The following is a 20,336-nucleotide window of genomic DNA, read 5'->3' as shown; positions in this document are numbered from 1 at the left end:
AGTTGAATGAGGAGACCTGGTCGATGGGAGTGTTCCACTAAAGCAACCTGCAAAGTGGTGTGACCTCTGATTTTGAAACCACCATGGTTTTTGTTTTCTTGCTGTTGACATGTAGTCCAAGCTTTGCTCTGGAGGCAACGGCAGCATCGAAAAGATTTTGGAGATCCTCACTGAATGTATCTAAAATAACTGTATCATCGGCATAGCGGAGATTGTTTATCCTGACACCATTGACTGTGACTCCTTCCGGACGATCCTCCAGATCTCTCAAGATCATTTCGGATTATAAGTTTAAAAGGTCTGGGGACATGACACAGCCCTGACGCAATCCTCTTTTGATGGGGAACCAGTTGAGGAAGGCGGACTGCTGCAAGTTGATCGCAGTAGACTGATCTCATAACCCGCATATCTTTGTCACCTATTTGAATTTTTGGAAGCATTCTGAAGAGCTCCTCATGTCGGATCTTGTCAAATGCTTTTTGATTGTCGATGGAAACCATGTACATGTCTTGTTGATGTAGTAGGGTTCTCTTGCTGAGCATTCTGAGAAATATGGCATTTCTGGTGTCTCTGTCTTTCATGAAACCAAACTGGTAGGGTGGAATTTCTGGCAGAATTTTGCGTTAAATTCTTTGTAAGATGGTTTTCAATAGGATTTTGAGAAAGTGGGACATCAGGCTTATTGTGCGATGACTTGAGCAATCAAGTGTCCCCGGGGCTTTTGGTAGGGTGATGAAGATGGATTTGAGCATGTCCTTCGGAAAATTTCCAGTCTCATATATTTCACTGACTAGATTCCAAATCATGCCAGTACCTTCTTTTGCAAGAGCCTTGAACATCTCTGTGTATAATGTGTATATGTATGCATATAATATACTGCAAAACCATATGCCCATCGCATACACGTGTTCTCTATATCAGAGACCACTGGGAACGATGTAGACAGTCTACGCCGATAATACACGCTTTTTAGCAGATTTGAAAAAGAAATTACAAACGTTTTCTTTTCAATAATTGTGTTTTGTTGCAGCTTAGATCAGCCTCTATGTTTTTCATATGTTTGTGCATAAGCAGATACCAGTATGCACTGACAGAATTTGATAGTTTGGTTCGTCTGCAGGTATATGACTGCTATGGTTTTAACGCAACACTAGACTATTTAAACCGTTGACGATTGTGGAATAACCATGACTGGTCTTCTGTTCTTCGTTTTCCTCGTTTTTTGTGTAGTTTCTTGTCAGAGTGTCCGTGAAGGTGAAGTGAAACATTGCAATCCTCGTGGAATGCAGAATATGGAACCGGAAAAGGTGAGCAGATAGTTAAAGGCAGATGGCCTGACCAAGGGATGAATTCCATGTTTAATCACAGTGTTCTTGTTCATTCATTCATGAAAGGTAGTGTGTCCTTAAATTCCATATTTAATGGTATTCAATAATTGAATTAATTCTATTTTGTCGAGCGACTTATTTCTAATTTTTTCCACAGAATGAGTTATTGTTTGTGTCTTTATATCACAAAAACTCCATAACCGTACTTTCGTTTGTATTCAAACTAATAAGGAGCTTTACCGGTAATAAATAAAGCTTTAGTTTGAGTTCGCTAACAATCATCATTACTTTTTAGGTTTTGTTTAGTAAAAAGGCAGGAACCCAGTACGATTTTCAAAAAAAAAAAAAAAAAAAAAAAAAATTATTGGCACACTTTGGTGTTTTGTAATTCTGTTTCCTATGTATTTTATGCATTTTTCAACCCAATACGTCTGGCATTGTATAAATGTTGTAACGTTAAAAAGTAAATTTTAGTTGTATCTTATTTATTTTGAGGCTACTGGAAATGAATTTTCCTATCTTGTGATTTAAAAATAAGTATCAAATTAGCAATCTGCATTTGTGCATGTCATTTAAGTGCATGGTATTTAGTCCACTGAAGTTTATCTTGTTTTCCAAGACATCCTTGAGATTTTCAGTTATATCTGAACTTTTCTGGCAAACGTTTCAATTGCACTGCAGCTATTCAGATTTCAATTACGTCCATATTCTACTGCTTGTATGAGCTTTTAGTGCAAATGTGGCGGTTGTTTTTCCAATAAATTCCTGCCTTTCTATCTTTCAAATTTGGACAAAACGTGCCGCACCAACAAAATAAATGCGTTGTTATTGTCCAAAATAGATAAATATATTTTTCTACGTATCTTGATTGTTCGCAAATTACAACGGCGACCATAAAATTTAACCCAATTTTAAAGATTAGTTTGAATACCACAGCTAAAAATACAAATTTTGCCTGCCACCGATACACCGACATACATTACTGTAAGCGTTGACCAAAGCACGGATATCCGGGTATAATATATATTTCATTTCTAGATGACAGGCATCTGGTACGGTTACCTATGGCGACGCCATCCCATGGTGCCGGATGACCATCTTTTAACGGAATACGCTCCCTACGTAACAGCGGGCGAAAATGGAACTTTGTCAATCCTTGTGGAAGCGTTGCCGTACGTACAACATTTCTAGTCCTACCCAACTACCAGACTCGGCACCGAATGATCCTGAATTCACAGGTATATCGGACCGCACTACCCGTTTTCAAGGTGTGCGTCAGTATGCTTTTCGAAGTATCAGACGCGACACTGCTCTTGCCTATATCTCTCTGCGTGGTTGGAAAGTAGTGCATCTCATCCAAAAATTTGTTCCGGGGTATGATGGTGTGAAATACGTACTGACACACACCTTGAAAACGGGTATTGTGGTCCGATCTAACGGTGAATTCGGGATCATTCGGTGCCGAGTCTGGAAGTTAGGTAGGCCTGATTTCAGTAAAGTGTAAATGAAGCCCTTATCATTCAAACAAAACGTTTTCAAAAGATAACATGCATTGCAGCCCTGATCATTTCAGCGAACGATACGTACTGTATTGTACAATAATGTATAACAACACCTTAAGCATAATGAAACGATGTGTCCCAACTGTTATTATACAATTAAAAGGCACCAGTATAATGTGTTGCTTCCAATGTATTTATTTCTACATAAAATTAGACGAGTTTTGTGTATTGATAAGAACACGCTAGCAGATATCTCCTAACATTACAGCCAACACACGTGGTTGGGTGAAATTTCCCTACTTATGCCACTCAAAATGAATAAATAAGCCCTTGGCCATTTACTGACGCCAAAACTAAAGGTATCCCCTCCCCATTTCATTCTGTTATAAAAAATTAAAATGTTTACTCTGCAAACAAGTGAGTTAAATGTTGTATCAGATCACGGACAAAATTCCCTAATTTTATCCATGGTCAGATTAAAAGTTTCTGAGCATATAATTTTTACTTTGGAGCAGTTTGATAAAGACAGATAAATACAGGGGTACATACAAAGAAGCTATCCCAGTCTGCTGTTGAGGAATACTTAAAGCACTCTCCTGTCAAAAAACAATAGGTCGCGCCGTGCTTTATTTCGTGTAAAGTCACGTCATCCACGAATGGTTCCACGCACCAATGCACAGGGTTAATTACTCGTGCTTTAAACCAGATAAAGCACTCGGCGCTGAGCTTTACGAGAAATAGAACAGATAATTGTCTCGGCTTCGCCTCGCCAATTACCTGCACTATTCCTCGTAAAGCTCAGCGCCTCGTACTGTATCTATACCATAAACGCGTTTCCTTTTTCCCCGCTTGAATGATAAGCGCAGCGCCAAGCGTAGTTCTCTCCTCTATTTTTTTGCATGGCGTTATAGTTTAATGTTTAAATAATATTGCAGATACCTTTTCTCATGGTTATAAAACAAAGTCGTGATCATCTTCATTCTACAAAAAAGGTTGCAGTGCAGAATTACAATGTATTGTATGCTTGACAAAGAATATCCAAAAAGGAAAGCATATGCTCCTTTCATTTTAGGAAAGACGGACAAGCGTGTATAGTTATCAATGAGCTCTCTAGCCTACAACCCACAGGGCAGTCTGGGGTATACGCCTTTGGTCCACCAGAGAGTGAGTTATTCTTTATTCGTCAACAAAGATAATTTATGCATTTATTTCCCCCACTCAAAAGGGACATCTATGATATTAGGTTATAAAATGATTTCGAAACAAATTTTAGTAGCCTTTATTTCTGGCAGCATTAACTAAGACGAACAACTGTATAAGAATTAAAACCATCATTCTTTTTTATACATAGACCCTGTTTCTCATTTTGCATATTACTCTTAGCCGTTTTTCAGACCTAAATCCAGTTTCTCATTCCATTGCAGGCAAAAACCATTTTAAGATTATATACACGGACTATGACAACTCCCTGGTCTCTGTTATTTGCTACGGAGAGGATAGGCAGGGGTGGTGTGAGAAAGAAGCGATCCAGATTTGGGGTCGAAGTCCTGACCTGGAGCCTGTTTACGCTTACCGCGGAATGAAGATGATTGACACAAGGTTGTGTAAATCTTTTGAAGGGTTCCGTTTCTCGGAACACGAAAAAGGTAAATGTATATTTCCTTTTAGGAATATAGAAGGAATCCTGTACCCCCCCCCCCCCCCCCGCCCCGCCATAATATTGGGTCGTCAATACTAGGGGCATAGTGACCAAGAATATATGGGTAATGGTCGAAAGCTCTAGGAAAAAAATTCACAAATCCTAAAATTGGTTAAAATACTTTAAAATATGTAAAGAATGTTGTAAAATAGATTACTTGATTCACTTATCTCTTTTTCTTTGATAGCTGTTTTTCATGCTCTTTCACTTCTGTTGTCGCTTTACGTTGTAGCCCTGTGGTTGCTTTGATTCCTCAATCATTAGTTTATTATTATTATTATTATTATTATTATTATTATTATTATTATTGAGTTCATGGTTTCAACTCCTTTTGTCAGTCCATTATTCATCATACTAACTCAAAAAGCTGTGGATGAATTTTGATGAAATTTTAAGGACAGATAAGAAATGAGCATTAAGACTTTGGTGATGATACATTAGTCAACTAATGGTCCATTATCAGTCAGTGCTTTTCTAATTATCATTATTATCATTACGGGAATTCCTTTCATTAATTGCATGTATTCGTGTCTGTGCCTTGATATTTGAACAGAAAGTCATCTGTATTCTTGGCTGTAATTGGAATTTACCAAGTATGTGCTTGCATTGTAGCTTCGATATTGCCTGAAGTATTGTTGGTAATGACACAGTTAGCTAATGTAATTCTGGTCCCGATGACGCTCAATGATACACGCTGTCCTGAGTATACGCTCTTTTTAAAACGTTTATTAATATTTCTGTTTCAGCCTGCCACCTTCGAGAGGAAGAAACTCGCATGGGAGGTGGATAATTCGCAGTGAGCCTCGCAGGCAGTTGCATGCTATTATCCAATCATATGCCATAGCGAGGCAACTTCGAACATAATGTAAAGCATCTGCACATCCAGTTTAATTACTAGCAATTTTCTCCTTATTAGACTTTGAATGCCTTTAAGCACCAAGGAAATCCAGAGAAAGATGGATGTACCCTTTGTGTTGCAAAAGCGACCAACACATGCAGTGAGACAAGCGCGTTCACTCGTTTTTTTTTTTTTTTTTTTTTTTTTCTCGCTTTTTAAATACTATGTCCTATCTGCTAGTCAACTTCTCCCATGAACCTGGGTGAACTAAAATCACCTGGTGACTAGTGCTGGTTTTCTATAATATTATATTCAGAAACCTTTTAAGCTTTAAAATAAACACAGCTTATGGCAAATATATTTTATTTTTCTTTTTATTCTAAGAAGAAAAAAAATACGCAATTTCATGTTTTGACATTGTTAAAGTTTTTTATCTTTAATTGATTTAGAAATGACCATTTCTTACTTGTGTGATTCGTTGACAGATGGATAGAAAGATAATAGAATACCCCCAGCACTCTTAATTTTGTACGGTTTCAACAGTATACAAAGATCCTGTTTCAGAACTATACAGGTTTTATAAAGGATATATATATTATTGTTATAGTTATTTTTATTCATTTAAATATTTCATTAATTTCTTTTGTTTAAATGCCTATATAATTTTTATGTTTAACGAACATAAATGGTGATACTTATAAACATCTAAATAAATATCTGAAATATCCCAGGAAGGCGACAACCGGTCGGATTTTTCTCCTCCAACCCACGTTAACACTCCCAGGAACAGCAAAAAAAAAAAAAAAAAAAAAAAAAAAAAAAAAAAAAAAAAAACTATATTAATATACCCGTGCCCGTACTTCTGAAACTAACAGACGAAAATATCTTTTAAAAAAGAGTAAAGGTTCTGTAAACTTCACGCTCGACTCTACCGGTAGTATGAATTGATGCTCAGATTGTACTTTACGCCAGAGGATACACACGTATAAACCATAAAAGTCATTGGACTGAAGTTGCGTAGCAGCTAAGCACATAATCCTCGGTGTACATGATTAACATTATTAATATGATGTACAGGCCATATTTCATAATATGTTGGTTTACATGGAGGTCACATAGCTATTTTTCTTCATTATCACAAAACGAAATATGTATTCATTGAACACAATAGCCCAGTTTTTTCCTCAAATCATATTCCAAAAGATAAATGCAAAATTGGTATTCTTTTGTGAGGCTAAGAGAGAAATAAGCTAGACACACACGTAATTTGTATAGGCTGGCCTAATGCCAGTTGAATCTTGCACATTAACTAAGTATTTTGAACCTCGCTCTATTTGGACAGAGTCACAGGTCCTAGAATGGCTGTCTTGGTACGCGCCATTTTCTTTGCGCTGATAGTTGCTGTCGTAGGGGGATTGGGATATCCTAGAATATGTATTCCAGATACAACTCCCTTGATTAAGGGATTCCGAAATCTGGATGTAACTAAGGTAAGTGCATGTATGAGGCCATTCAGAATGAGAGTAGCCGAGTGCTAGCTAGGCCACGACCTAAATATGGCGGACCTACATGAAAGGAAGACTTAATCCTGCAATACCCGCACGAAAATGCAGTAGTATAGAAGTAGTAAAAAAAAAAAAAAAAAAAAAAAAAAAAAAAAAACATTAACGCAGTAGTGCTGTGGAGCATATTTGCAGTAGAAATGCAGCATAGCCTACTGCAATTCTGCTCCAAAAAGTACATAGGTTTGTACAGAGAGGAGCATTAATGCAGTAGATTAGCAGCATGATAGAAGCATGTTTCAAATATGCTAATTAGCTCCCAAATCGAAGCAGATTTGAAGCATGTTTGCAGTATGTTTGCAGTAGTCAACTGCGGTTTGCAGCATGATTGCAGTAGTCTACTGCGCTGGAGTATCTACTGCGTTTTCTTGCGGGTAGTCTCTCCGTCTCTCACACGGCTCCCCACTCGTCGTCCATCGACCGGTTGAATTGAGCCGATATTTAATTACTGTGCCCCTGCAGGGACGACGTGTGGGGAGATGTGTGAGAGGCGGAGAGACCATTAAAGGAGTACGTGGACTTCCTTCCATATAGGTCTGCCATATATAGAGGGCCATTTACATCGGCATCATCCGAGACTGTTTGGGGGGGGATGCTGCAATTACAAGGAATAAATGTTACTGGTTACAAACTCACACGGTTTTCTCAACGTCTTAAAATCCAACATGTACAATGTAGCAGGTAAAAAATTGAATATTGAAAGTCCGAATATTCATTTTGACCATGATACTGGTATATGGTTTAATAATTGTCACCTTGATTTTACGGCGGAAGTCAAAGGATTTGGTTTACAGTTTGAGTCCGTATCATTTGCCAGCTACAGTATTATGTTTAAGCAGATAAAGGCTAACGGCACATACGTCCACTTTGTAGTGGGCTTAAATTGTTAAATCGTTACCTAGCACAAACGTAAACTGAAAAGGAGTAAGGTTTTTTTTTTTAGTGTTTACCCTGCCATCAGTTTCAAGATCTAAGTCTGAGATTAGCATCATCTATAATGTTTATAAGGCATCCATTGTACGTAGAAAGTTCAAAAGTGTACATAGGCTAATAATATCTCCCACATACACCAATTAATTTCAAATGTGCAGGCATACGGTAATATCTCGATATTTTAGTTTGCAAAAATGATTAAACTTAAAGATACATCATTTCATTACAAACAATAATATTGGTATTTAACATGTTTGTTGCTTTTACTGTATAAAGTAGAATATAGAGTAGTCTGTTTTTCTCATTTGTTGCTTCCACTCAAAAGGAATGTTTTAATTGGAAAAAATTGTCTTAAAATACAGTATCTTGAAAATTAACAATTTTGCCCAATGAAATGACTGAGTAATTATACTGTAAATCGCCCGTTGATGGTTGTGAAATGGTCCGTTTTTTTCGCGTGATATGCAATTTTTTAGGTTAGATCTAGAGATCAAAATCTCTTTTTCCGAACTATATTTACTCATGAGATATTGCGATGTGACTAAGACATATGTGTGACAAGAGAGCTATTGCCATTTTTTATTCACCTGTTTGCAAATGATAGGAATAGACAAGGAGAAGGACCTTACATCGTTTGCATTTATTTCTAGCTTACGGGCATCTGGTATAGTTTCTTATGGAGACGGAACCCCCAGGTGCCGGATGACCGTGTTTTATCAGAATACACCGCCTACGTCACCGCCGGCAAAGATGGAGCATTATCCTTTTTTATCAGAGCGTTGCCGTACGTACTGTAATTCAGTTAATTATATAAATGGGATACATACTGCAACCTTATCAATTTAGCGAAACAAATGTAGCATATCACATGGTTTTACAGCATATTTGGTATAAAGGAGTGTTCCCACTGTTAGTATACAGTAATGAGGGCAACAGTATGCCGCGTCTTCTCCAATATATATTCCCCCACGTTGAAATAGAGTTACTGGTATTTTATGAGCGTTTTTATGTGTGTTAAACGAATAACTATGGAGAACACCAGGCAATAATTAATGCAAAAAACATAAAATTTTATTGCAACACCTGTGTTGAAGTTACTCTACAATGAATAATTTATCTCTGGGTCATTTACTGCCATCAAATGAAAAGGGTTTCAATCCTCCCGATTCCATTTTATTTCAGAATAAAAAAGCTTCCAAGTATTTTCCTTATAAAGAAGACGCATGTTAGGCTCAAATGTTATGCATGAACCAAGGAGCGGCTACATACCAGTTAATAAATGAATAATAAAACTACCCCAAGCTGATATTATATTATATTATATTATATTATATTATATTATATTATATTATATTATATTATATTATATTATATTATATGTTTAAATGACACTGCAGATGCCCTTTTCTACAGCATTAAAGAACAGACAAGTACACCGGTATACAGGTGAAACATACCGCTTATACTTTAAGAAAAGGCAACAAAAGCAACACAGCAACAACACCAATAATAATAACAGTAAAAATGACACCAAATGATTTCCTTTTCACGGTTGTTAGATTTGAAATGGTTATAGTCGTTTTGTAGGCGGGGGTTTTAGGAAAAAAAAGCCGCATTGAACATGTATCATAAAATATCCCTTTTACAAATAAAATATCTGCATATTACTTTCATCTTAGGAAAGACGGACAAAAGTGCACAGACATCAACGAGGCTTCAAGCCTAGTTCCTACAGGGAATCCAGGGGACTTCTCCTTTGGTCCATCAGAGAGTGAGTTATTCTTTAATCATCAAGTAAAATAACTTTGTTCCTTATTTTTTTCATACTATGGGTCATTTGCTTCTGACATTTGTTTAAAAAATCGCGTTTTTAGGTAATTTAAATTTGCGTTGTTAACAGGATTTATTAAAGGGTCATTACCAGTAAAGTTAGGGGAGACCGGCGCTAGTTGAACCCCTGGGTAAGTTGGCCAGGCATCATTTTCTGAAAAAGTAACCATGGGATAAAAAACAATGATCACATCATTTTGTAAATTAAAGTGACCGTATCAAAGTTTCGTTTAATAGTTTCATTAAGGCGCTGAGTCCAAATGAAAGAATTCTGCATCTTAAAGTAACCGTATTAAAGAAATATTAAAATTTATTTTTATAGGCTTTTGATCGAATATAATATATGTATAGGGCATCAAACTGAAGCTCATCGTTTCAATTTCACAGTAAGGTTCAATCCATGTTCATTCTAGCACCACAATTGCTGCAAACCTTTAAAACCAAAATGTGCACCCGGGGCTATAGTTGGCTCCCTGGACTCGGGGCAACTTGGACCCTCATATAGCCCACAGTCCTTTGCGCGCAACACAGCTACAGACCATTGTTAAAACAAATTCAATGGTTTGTTAAGTTATTACCAGTTTAAGACTGAATCTGTGAGTTTCTTTAAAAACCAAAATTTATTATTCGTTTTTCATTCATTAAAAACTGTTTTAAAGCGTTATTAGTTTATTTTCAATTAAAACAAAACAAGTTTAATTAATAAATATTTTGGTTCTTCCAACACATACAACGTTACGTACAGAAACCTCAATATACACTGCCTCATGTCTGCCTCATTTGAACTACTTATTCATCAAAGACTCAAAAATCAACTTAATAAAATCATTGTCGTTTACATGGGATACTCACTGCATTTTCGTATAAGGTGCCAACTGAAGTCAATTACGTTTTTTGTCAGATTGTGACCCATCTGGCATTATATCTAAAAATAATGACGTACGTTGCATACGTAATTTAGTTTAAACCGGTTTTGTTGCTCTAATTCATTCCCAGTTGGCTCTAGAAGGCCAAAAGTGTATAATTGGGTCACCTAGCCCCGCTCTCCCCTATCCTTTCTACGTAGATCAAACTGGGCTTGAACTCTCGCTGAATGCAATCAGATAGATTAACACGCCTCCTGATGCTGCCAACACCCATAAAATCAGCAGCTTTCTGTGTATTCTGCTCAACGCCCAGAGCAAGTGTGTCAATCCCTCAATCCGTTTACATGCAATGAGAGCTCCCGCGCAGTTGAATCAATCTACGTATAACGTAGAACGAATATTTCAATGGGAATGAGCCTTAAGATTTTTTAACAATGACAGATAAATTTGGGATATTGGTATTGGAGCATTACACTAGCTATCCATCCCACATAGATGCAAAAAACCATTCCTAGGTTGCTTTTGGTCACAACATAAGAGACACAGTGGATAAGAATATTGTCTCAAGGCTTAAGTTATGTTCAACATAACAAATTAAAATAAAATAACCAAAATAATATTTCTTAAAATGGTACAACAGCTTTTTAATCGGTCGATACAATTTGGAGATTTTGCTAAGTCGCATTCCAGACTCTATACTTGGGTAACATTCATTTGCAGGCAACAACCATTTCAAGATCATCGACACGGACTACACCAACTATTTGTTGGTACTCAGGTGTTACGGGGAGGATAAGCAAGGAAGGTGTCAGAGAGACGCCATTCAGCTTTGGAGCCGCCGCGTGGGCCTGGACCCGATTTACGTATACTCAGGAATGAAGACCATTGCCCAACGACTGTGTAAAACGTTTGAAGGGTTCCGTTTTAGTGTACACAAGTTAGGTGAATATTTTTGGGTTTAGGCATGTATACTATTTTCCCCGCCGTAGTTTAACGTTATCGGCAGTAGGGCCCACGCTAATAATTACATGCTAATATTATAATATTATAATATTATAATATTTACTAACATTTTAGCCATGGTACGTTGCTTCTCCGAAAGGTTATGTGCGTTACATGATATTTAACCTATGCGCATTTCATTTATAAAGATAAAGCCAAACATTCGTTCATTTTGAAATATCAATTCGAATTCTGTTTCAGCTTGTAACCTCCGAGAGCAGGTAACCAAGAAATGATCTGCAATGAGCTTCACCGGCTATTATCCACCCTTTCTGTACGCTACAGCGAGGCATCTTCGAGGAAAACACAAAGCTTCTGCCAAGTCAGTTGGAAAACTAGCGTTATTTCTTATTAGACTATAAATGCCATTGTATGAATTAAATAGGTGTACCAAGAAAAAATCAGAGAAAGAGGAGTGTACACCTTATGCTACAAAAACGATCAATTTTTCAGTAAACCGACAAAGTTACCTCGTTTTCTTCACTCTTTCTTTGATTTAATACTTTGTCCTATCTGCTACACAGCTGTTTCATAAACCTAGGTGTACTAAAACTACCGAGAGACTAGTGCTATATATTCGGAAGTCCTTTTCAGCTTTACTTTGAAATAAAAATCAGCTTATTGAAATTATAACTTATTTTGGTTATCTTTCTACAGAGAAAAAAAGACCCAAATCCATTTTTTGTGCACTTTTTACTTTTCAATTAATTTACGTTACCTCAGAAATAATAACTGTTTTTTTTCTAGAGCTCGTAGATAGATAGATAGATAGATAGATAGATAGAAAATATACCAAGCAATTTAATCTTAATTTTATGCAGGTTCAACAATATACCTGTATAAGGAATAGTGGACCTGTTGTGTCCAGCAGCACCCAAAAGCAACTAAATGGTAAAATTGAACACGTTGGGGTTATGTTCACCTAAAATTGGGACGAAACCAACACAATTTTTTTCCGCAGCTGGCTACCTATCTCAGCACCCACTAGGCGTCAAAGAGCAACAACTTTGTCTGATACTGCCCGGATATAAGCATATCGAGATTTGGCTAGGTTTTGGAAACTATTTTTTTTTTAGATTTTTTTCGTAAAATCACTCTCTACTCTTGCATAAATTAATACCCACTTTTTACTCTAAGTACACACGTACGAAACTGAAAAATCGTTGGACTGAAGGCACGTTAATAACTGCATACAGAGGTCGCATGTGAGTAGATCTAGCAGTAGCAGTATTTATACTCGGTGTACGTGCCAAACGTTACTATTTTGATGTGCGGGCCATGTGCCATTAAATGTTGGTTTACTTGGAGGTCACATAGATAGTTTTCTTCATAACCACGAGATACAAATCCGTTTCCGTTTCCATTAAACACAAAAGCACAATTGATTTTCTCAATATATATTCCAAAAGATGAAATGCAAAATGTCATTCTTTCTGCAAGGCTAAGAGAGAAAGAAGTCGAACACACACCTAGCATTTATCGGTTGGCCTAATGCCACCTGACCGTTGCACATTAACATTTTTTAACCTCGCTCTATTTGGGCAGTGTCACGGGTCCTACCATGGCTGTCTTGCTACGTGCAATTATCTTTGCGCTGATATTTGCTCTAGTAGGGGGATTAGGATATTATAGAATATGTATCCCAGATACAACTCCCTTGATCATGGGACGAAATAGGCCCACAGGACGATGGTATTTGAGACCGAGAACATCCGTATTCCGAAAATTGGATGTAACGAAGGTAAGTGCAAACCTCTTTATATAGAGGGACATATAATAATTTGCTCGTCGGCATCTGTGACTGTTTAAGGGGAAGTGCACAGTGCGCGTCTGTTAATATGTCAGCTTTATAGCTGAATTTTTTTTTTAACGCTGGAGGAAGGAATAAATGTTATCGGTTTATAAACTCACAATGTTTACCAATCGTCCTAGAACCATATGTGTACAATGTAGCTGACATAATTTGTAAATTGGCATGGTCCAAATATTCATTTTGATCAAAATATATGTTTTAATAATCGCCACCTTTTGTTAACAGCGGTAGTCAGGGGTTGCTGCCCTAGGTTTGAAGTTTGAGTATCGTTGTGTCATTTGCCAACATTTATATTGAAGCTGATAGAGGCTGCCGGTACATTTGCGTGGAATGCGAAACCTATTTTTAAGTTAGAGATCAAAATCTCTTTTGTCACAAACATAAAAAAATATATTTACTCACGAGGGATATTGCCATGTACTATCGGCCATCTACACACACTGGACAATAGAAGTGTAACCCCTACTGAACCAATACTTTGGGGGAATTAAATGACTGTGAAATGATATGCTCTTGGTATCATTTACTTACATCAAATTTCACAAAAACACCAACAATATAATTCCATGGTACAGCGGTTTTATACTCATTAGTTGCATTATAAGTAGACCAGTCATTATAACCTGATTATTCTGATTCAGGGGGTGATACTTCTAATGTCCAGTGTATGTAGCTTTTTCCCTCATGAATATTCTGTGACAAGTTTGCTACAAAACAGCTATTGCCATTTTATTTTCTACATATTTCACGTGTTTGCAAATGATAGGAGTAGACGAAGGGATGGATCTCTCATTGTTTGTATTTCATTTCTAGCTTAGAGGCATTTGGTATAGTTTCCTATGGCGACGGAACCCCATGGTACCGGATGACCGTGTTTTAACAGAATACACTGCCAACGTTACCGCCGGCAAAAATGGGGCATTTTCCTTTCCTATCAAAGGGTTGCCGTACGTACAGTAAATCAGTAAAATTTATAAAGAAAACACACACTACAGCCTTATCATTTAAGCGAAACAGCATATTTGGCATAGCGGAGTGATGTGTCCCCACTGTTAGTATACAATAATAAGGGCAACGATATGCCGCGTCTTCTCCAATATATTTCCCCACGTTGAAATAGAGTTACTGGTATTTTATACGTGTGTTTATGTGTGTTTAACGAATAACTATGGGGAACACCAGTCAATAATTAATGCAAAGACATAAAATTTCATTGCAACACCTGTGTTGAAGTTACTCTACAATGAATAAATTACCTCTGGGTCATTTACTGCCATCAAATGAAATGTTCCCATCCTCCCTATTTCATTCTATTAAAGCTCTCGTGTATTTTCCTAACAATAATATATATTATATTATATTATATTATATTATATTATATTATATTATATTATATTATACAGCATTAAAGAACAGGCACGTGTACAGGTGAAACACATCGTTTACATTCTAAGAGAAAGCATCAATATAACAACAGCAACAACAACAACAAACAAACATAATAATGATAAAAATAATAATGAGAACAGTTTAGAAATAAAGCCGTTTTGAACATGTAGCATAGAATATCCCTGTTATAATACATGTACGTCTTTACTTTTATCATAGGAAAGACGGACAAGAATGCATAGACATCAGCGAGGTTTCAAGCCTAGTTCCTACAGGGAATCCAGGGGACTTCTCCTTTGGTCCATCAGAGAGTGAGCTATTCTTCATTCATTGACAAAATAACTATATTTTTTTTTCTTTTTCCCCTCTTTTTTCTTTATTTTATTCCCTACTATGTGTCATTTGTTTCTACGAATATATATATATATATATATATATATTTTTTTTTTAATAATTTTATTTTACGTAGTTATCAGGAATTACAAAGGACTTATTTCCTATAAAATTATCGTAATACGTGGATCAAACTAGGGGTGGACTCTCACTGATCCAAAGTAATCATGTAACAACCAACTATTTGTGTATTCTACTCAACGCTAGGAGCAGGTGTTAATCTGTCAATCTGTTTGCATTCTTCGAAAGTCGCCAGGAAGTTGGATCAATCTACGTATAAACGGCAGTTTCATTGAAAATGAGACCTAAGACTACTTATCTATGAAAGGTGACTCTGACATTTTGACATTGGAGCGCTCCACTAGCAATCCATCCCAAACAGATGCAATAAAAAAATCCGAGGTTGCCTACGATCACAATATTAGAAAAGCATATCAGAAGCAATGGATTAGAATACCGTCTAAAGGCCAAAGTTAAATTCTAAATGACAAGTTAAAAGAAAAAAAAAAAACACGAGATAATCTGTCTTTAAAAATGATGAGAACGTTTTTGGTAGTTTGATATATTTTGGAGATTTCTCTAAGCCGTATTTCAAACTTCATACCAGTTTCTCTTTCCTTTGCAGGCAACAACCATTTCAAAATCATCGACACGGACTACACCAACTATTTGCTGGTACTCATGTGTTATGGCGAGGATAAGCAAGGAAGGTGTCAGAGAGACGGCATTCAGCTTTGGAGTCGCCGTGTTGGACTGGATCCGATTTACGTTTACTCCGGAATGAAGACCATTGCCCAACGACTGTGTAAAACGTTTGAAGGGTTCCGTTTCAGTGTACACGAGTTAGGTAAATAGTTTTGGTTCCAGGCATATATATATATATATATATATATATATATATATATATATATATTAATTCCCCCCTTGTAGCATAACGTTATTAGCAGTAGCGCTCAGGAGGAGTGACCACGACCTGACTTGCGTTGCAGCTGCAGCTACCAGCAGCATTAAGCCCAGACGTTCTTTGCTATTTACTTACTTTTTTATATTTTCTTTCTTTCTTTCATACCTTCTAAATCTTATTATTATTATTATTATTATCATGACCGTGCGGTTTTTTTTCTTGAAATGTTACGTAATCAATTGTTTAACTGAAAGTTATATAGGCCTTTTTCTAGGAAGTAATTACATGATAATATATATAATATTTACCAACATTTCAGCCATGGCACGTCGCTTCTCCGATAGGTTTTGTGCGTTACACGATATTCGGTCTATGCACTTTTCATTTATATAGATAGCCATACACGTGCTTATTTTGAAATATCAATTCGAATTCTGTTTCAGCTTGTCAACTCCGAGAGCAGGTCACCAAGAAATAATCAGCAGTGAGCATCGCCAGCTATTAGCCACCCTTACTGTACGCCATAGCGAGGCAGCTACGAGTATAACACAAAGCTTCTGACTAGTCAGTTGAAATACTACCGTCATTTCTTATTAGACTATGAATGCCATGTAAAATAAAATGGTGTACCAAGAAAGCATCAGAGAAAAATAAATGTACAGCTTATGCTACTGAAACGATCAATCTGTATTCAGTAAATCGACAAAGTTTCCTCGTTTTCTTCACTATTTCTTTGATTTAATAATTTGTCCTATCTGCTACACAGCTGTTTCATAAACCTAAGTGTACTAAAACCACCCGAGAGACTAGTGCTATATATTCGGTAGTCCTTTTCAGCTTTACATTGATATAAAAGCAGCTTTTTTAAATTATAAGTTATTTTGGTTATCATTCCAAAGAGAAAAAAGACCCAATTCCATTCGCGCGACCAAGTTATTTTCAGTTGCACCCTGGATTACGCACGCTTTGATTTAATACTTTGTCCCATCTGCTACACAACTGTTTCATGAACCTCGGTGTACTAAAACCACTGAGCGACTAGTACAATGTATTTGGAAGTCCTTTTCAACTTTACTTTGAAATAAACACATCTTATTGAAAATAAAAATTTGTTGATTATTCTGAAAAGAAAAAAAAAATCCAAATCCAAATTTATGCTTTTTTTAACTTCTCAATTGATTAACGTAATCTCATTTATTACTGTTTTCTACTAGAGCTCATAAATAGATGGATAGATAGATAATAAAATATCTTCAGCACTCTTAATTTTATGCAGGTTCAACAATATACGAAGGTTCTGTTTCAGAACGAAACAGGCTTTTAAATGTATATAATTTCTTTTTGACTGTTATTTTCATTAATTTTAATTTAAAATAAAATAATTAATTTCTTTTGTGTAACTGCTTTTATGATTTTTATCTTTAACAAACATAAAAATGAAACTGTTTGAAATGTCATAGGCAGGATAAAACCGGTCGTATCTCCCTCCTCCAACCGGCGTAAACATTCCTATAAACAGCAAAATATATTCTTAAGTAATCTATCCTGGTCCCCCCCACTAATAGGAGTTAAAGAGACGATCACTGTCTTGTGTCCTTGGCAATTACTATCATAGGAAAGGAAGGTGAGCCCAAGTGAGGACTGCAAACCAACCAAGTCAGTCCCTACAAATATGCCAGTGGTCCTGTTATGACCAAAAGCAACTCAATGGTAAAATTGCAAAGTTTGGAGTAAGGTCCACCTAGAAAAGGAACAAAACCAACACAATTTTTCCGCAGCTGGCTACCGATCTCAACACCCACTCGGCATCATAGAGCAACAGCCTCGTCAGATACTGTCCGGATATTAGCATATTCATATTTGGCTAGAAAGGTTTTGGAAACTTTTATTTTAAGATTTTTTTCGTAAAATTACCCTCCACTCTTGTATGAATTGATAACCACGTTTTACTCTCTAAGTCCGCGGGTACACACGAATGAAACTGAAATTCCTTGGACTGAAGGTACGTTTATAACTGCATACAGAGGTCGCATGTGTATAGATCTAGCAGTAAGCATACTCGGTGTACGTGCCAAACGTTATCAATATGATGTGCAGGCCATATGTCATAAAATGGTTGGTGTACTTGTACTCTAGATATTTTTCTTCATTATCAGATATAAAATCCGTACTCATTAAACACAAGAGTCCACTTTTTTTTTCAAATAATATTCCAAAAGATGAAATGAAAAAAAAGGGGTTCTTTTGCGAGGTTAAGAGAAAAATAAATTTTATCAGCTGGCCTAATGCCACCTGACCCTTGCATATTAACTTAATACTGTATTTTGAAGTCCGCTTTATTTGGGCAGTGTCACAGGTCCTAAAATGGCTGTCATGGTACGCGCCATTTTCTTTGCGCTGAGAGTTGCTGTCGTAGGGGGATTGGGATATCCTAGAATATGTATTCCAGATACAACTCCCTTGATTAATGAACATTATAGGCCCACAGGACGGTGGTATTTGAGACCTAGAACGCCCTTATTCCAGAAGTTGGATGTAACTAGGGTAAGTGCCTCTCTGTTTATATTCAGGGGCGTATATAGTTATACAACGGCATCATCTGTGACTGTTTAGGGTGAAACTGCACAGTGTGCGTCTGTTCATGGGTCAGCTTTATAGCTGAAATTTCTTTGTGTCGCAACTACAAGGAATAATTTTTAAGTCTGTATCATTTGCCAGTTATTGTTTTATGTTTAAGTAGATACAAGCTGTCGGTGCATACGTCCACTTTGTAGCGGCTTAAATTGTTAAATCGTTACCCGGCCAGCACAAGAGACTTTAACCGAAAAGGAGTAAGATTTTTTTAGTGTTTATCCCGCCATCAGTTTCAAGATCTAAATCTAAGATAAGCATCATCTATAATGTTTATAAGGCATTCATTGTATGTACAAAGGTCAAAAGTGTACACATGCTATTAATATCTTACACATGCACCAATGGATTTCAAATATGCAGCCATACGGTAATTACTTGACCTTTTCAATGGGCAAAAATGATTCAATTTTTATAATTACAAAAATAAAATTGCTATTTAGCATTTGTGCTGCTTTTACCGTATAAAGTAAAACTATGGAGTAGCCTGTTTTTCTTATTTTGTTGCTACCACTCCAAAACAATGTTTCAATTAAAAAAAATACAGTACCTTCACAATTTTGCCCAATGAAAAGATTGAGTAATGACCGTAAATCACCCGTTGATATTTGTCAAACATATGTCTGGTATATTGTGCTCCACTTTTTAATTATATTTATTTATTCATTTATTTTTGAGGTTAGATAAAAATCTCAAACTATATTTACTCACGTGAGATGTTGCCATGTGCCATCGATCATGTATCTTTTCCTCTCGTGAGTAAGATATTTTCTTTCAAGTTTGTGACAAGAGAGCTATTGTCATTTTTTCTATTTTTTTTCATTTGTTTACAAATAATAGGAGTAGGCGAAGGGACGGGCCTTTCAGCGTTTGTATTTTATTTCTAGCTTACAGGTATCTGGTATGAATTCCTGTGGCGACGGAATCCGATGTTGCCGGATTCCCGTGTTTTATCGGAATACACCGCCTACGTTACCGCCGGCAAAAATGGGACGTTGTCCTTTCCTGTCAAAGCATTGCCGTACGTACAGTAATTCAGTAAAATATCACAAGACAACACTTAATACAGCCTTATCATTTAGGCAAAACAAATGTACTATATACTGTTTTACAGCATATTTTTTGCATAGCGGGGTGAGGTGTCTCCACTGTTAGTATACAGTAATAAGGACAACAGCTTGTCTTGTTTTCTGTCACTGTCGTGAGATGAAGAATGGTGATGGTCGGAGCAATTAAAAAAGAAAAGCATCGTATTGAATGTAAGGCATAGAATCTCCCTGCTGTAATACATGTACGTCTTACATTTATCATAGGAAAGACGGACAAGAGTGCAAAGCCATCAGTGAGTTTTCAAGCCTAGTTCCTACAGGGAATCCAGGGGAATTCTCCATTGGGCCATCAGAGAGTGAGTTATTTTTTATTCATAAAAAAACATCTTCAAACATCTCTACAAAAGCCGTGTTTTAAGATGAGTTAATTACACGTAGTTAGCGTGATTGACTAAGGGCAAATTTCAATAAAATTATTATTCTATGTAGATCGAACTCAGAATGGACTCAAGCTGAATGCAATCAGATAAACAGATTTACACACCTTCTGTTATTTCCAACGTACTCGTATAAACACCAGCTTTTGTTGTATTCTAC

At 36.5% G+C, this 20,336-nt stretch overlaps 3 protein-coding genes across 3 annotated transcripts; all 3 read left to right on the top strand.

The window, feature by feature from the left end:
- Nucleotides 1-1,167: 1,167 nt before the first annotated feature.
- On the top strand, nucleotides 1,168-5,563 carry LOC147759174 (uncharacterized). Its single transcript, XM_086998671.1, has 5 exons — nucleotides 1,168-1,307; nucleotides 2,367-2,500; nucleotides 3,903-3,994; nucleotides 4,255-4,476; nucleotides 5,276-5,563. The coding sequence occupies exons 1-5, from the start codon at nucleotides 1,188-1,190 to the stop codon at nucleotides 5,317-5,319; spliced, it is 612 nt and encodes a 203-aa protein (XP_086854797.1). The 5' UTR covers nucleotides 1,168-1,187; the 3' UTR covers nucleotides 5,320-5,563.
- A 1,149-nt stretch (nucleotides 5,564-6,712) lies between these two features.
- Nucleotides 6,713-12,182, top strand: LOC106154896 (uncharacterized). Its single transcript, XM_013529436.2, has 5 exons — nucleotides 6,713-6,857; nucleotides 8,513-8,646; nucleotides 9,542-9,633; nucleotides 11,279-11,500; nucleotides 11,762-12,182. Exons 1-5 carry the CDS (start codon nucleotides 6,726-6,728, stop codon nucleotides 11,794-11,796), a joined length of 615 nt encoding a protein of 204 aa, XP_013384890.2. The 5' UTR covers nucleotides 6,713-6,725; the 3' UTR covers nucleotides 11,797-12,182.
- A 935-nt stretch (nucleotides 12,183-13,117) lies between these two features.
- Nucleotides 13,118-17,070, top strand: LOC106166358 (uncharacterized). The gene is made up of 5 exons (XM_086998711.1): nucleotides 13,118-13,301; nucleotides 14,187-14,320; nucleotides 14,982-15,073; nucleotides 15,781-16,002; nucleotides 16,503-17,070. The coding sequence occupies exons 1-5, from the start codon at nucleotides 13,122-13,124 to the stop codon at nucleotides 16,535-16,537; spliced, it is 663 nt and encodes a 220-aa protein (XP_086854837.1). The 5' UTR covers nucleotides 13,118-13,121; the 3' UTR covers nucleotides 16,538-17,070.
- Nucleotides 17,071-20,336: the final 3,266 nt, after the last annotated feature.

The sequence above is a fragment of the Lingula anatina genome, unplaced genomic scaffold, assembly GCF_051362555.1.
Source record: "Lingula anatina isolate TDL-2025a unplaced genomic scaffold, LinAna3.0 unanchor82, whole genome shotgun sequence".
Classification (NCBI taxonomy): Eukaryota; Metazoa; Brachiopoda; class Lingulata; order Lingulida; family Lingulidae; genus Lingula; species Lingula anatina.
Note: the sequence above shows the minus strand (reverse complement) of the source record. Positions and strands in the feature narration are given on the sequence as shown.

Coding starts and splice junctions, on each gene's coding strand:
- LOC147759174 (XM_086998671.1), top strand. CDS start 1,188: ATGACTGGTCTTCTGTTCTTCGTTTTCCTCGTTTTTTGTGTAGTTTCT. Junction 3,995..4,254: donor CGCCTTTGGTCCACCAGAGA/GTGAGTTATTCT, acceptor ATTCCATTGCAG/GCAAAAACCATTTTAAGATT. Junction 4,477..5,275: donor TTTCTCGGAACACGAAAAAG/GTAAATGTATAT, acceptor TTTCTGTTTCAG/CCTGCCACCTTCGAGAGGAA.
- LOC106154896 (XM_013529436.2), top strand. CDS start 6,726: ATGGCTGTCTTGGTACGCGCCATTTTCTTTGCGCTGATAGTTGCTGTC. Junction 8,647..9,541: donor TTTTTTATCAGAGCGTTGCC/GTACGTACTGTA, acceptor CTTTCATCTTAG/GAAAGACGGACAAAAGTGCA. Junction 11,501..11,761: donor TTTTAGTGTACACAAGTTAG/GTGAATATTTTT, acceptor ATTCTGTTTCAG/CTTGTAACCTCCGAGAGCAG.
- LOC106166358 (XM_086998711.1), top strand. CDS start 13,122: ATGGCTGTCTTGCTACGTGCAATTATCTTTGCGCTGATATTTGCTCTA. Junction 14,321..14,981: donor TTTCCTATCAAAGGGTTGCC/GTACGTACAGTA, acceptor CTTTTATCATAG/GAAAGACGGACAAGAATGCA. Junction 16,003..16,502: donor TTTCAGTGTACACGAGTTAG/GTAAATAGTTTT, acceptor ATTCTGTTTCAG/CTTGTCAACTCCGAGAGCAG.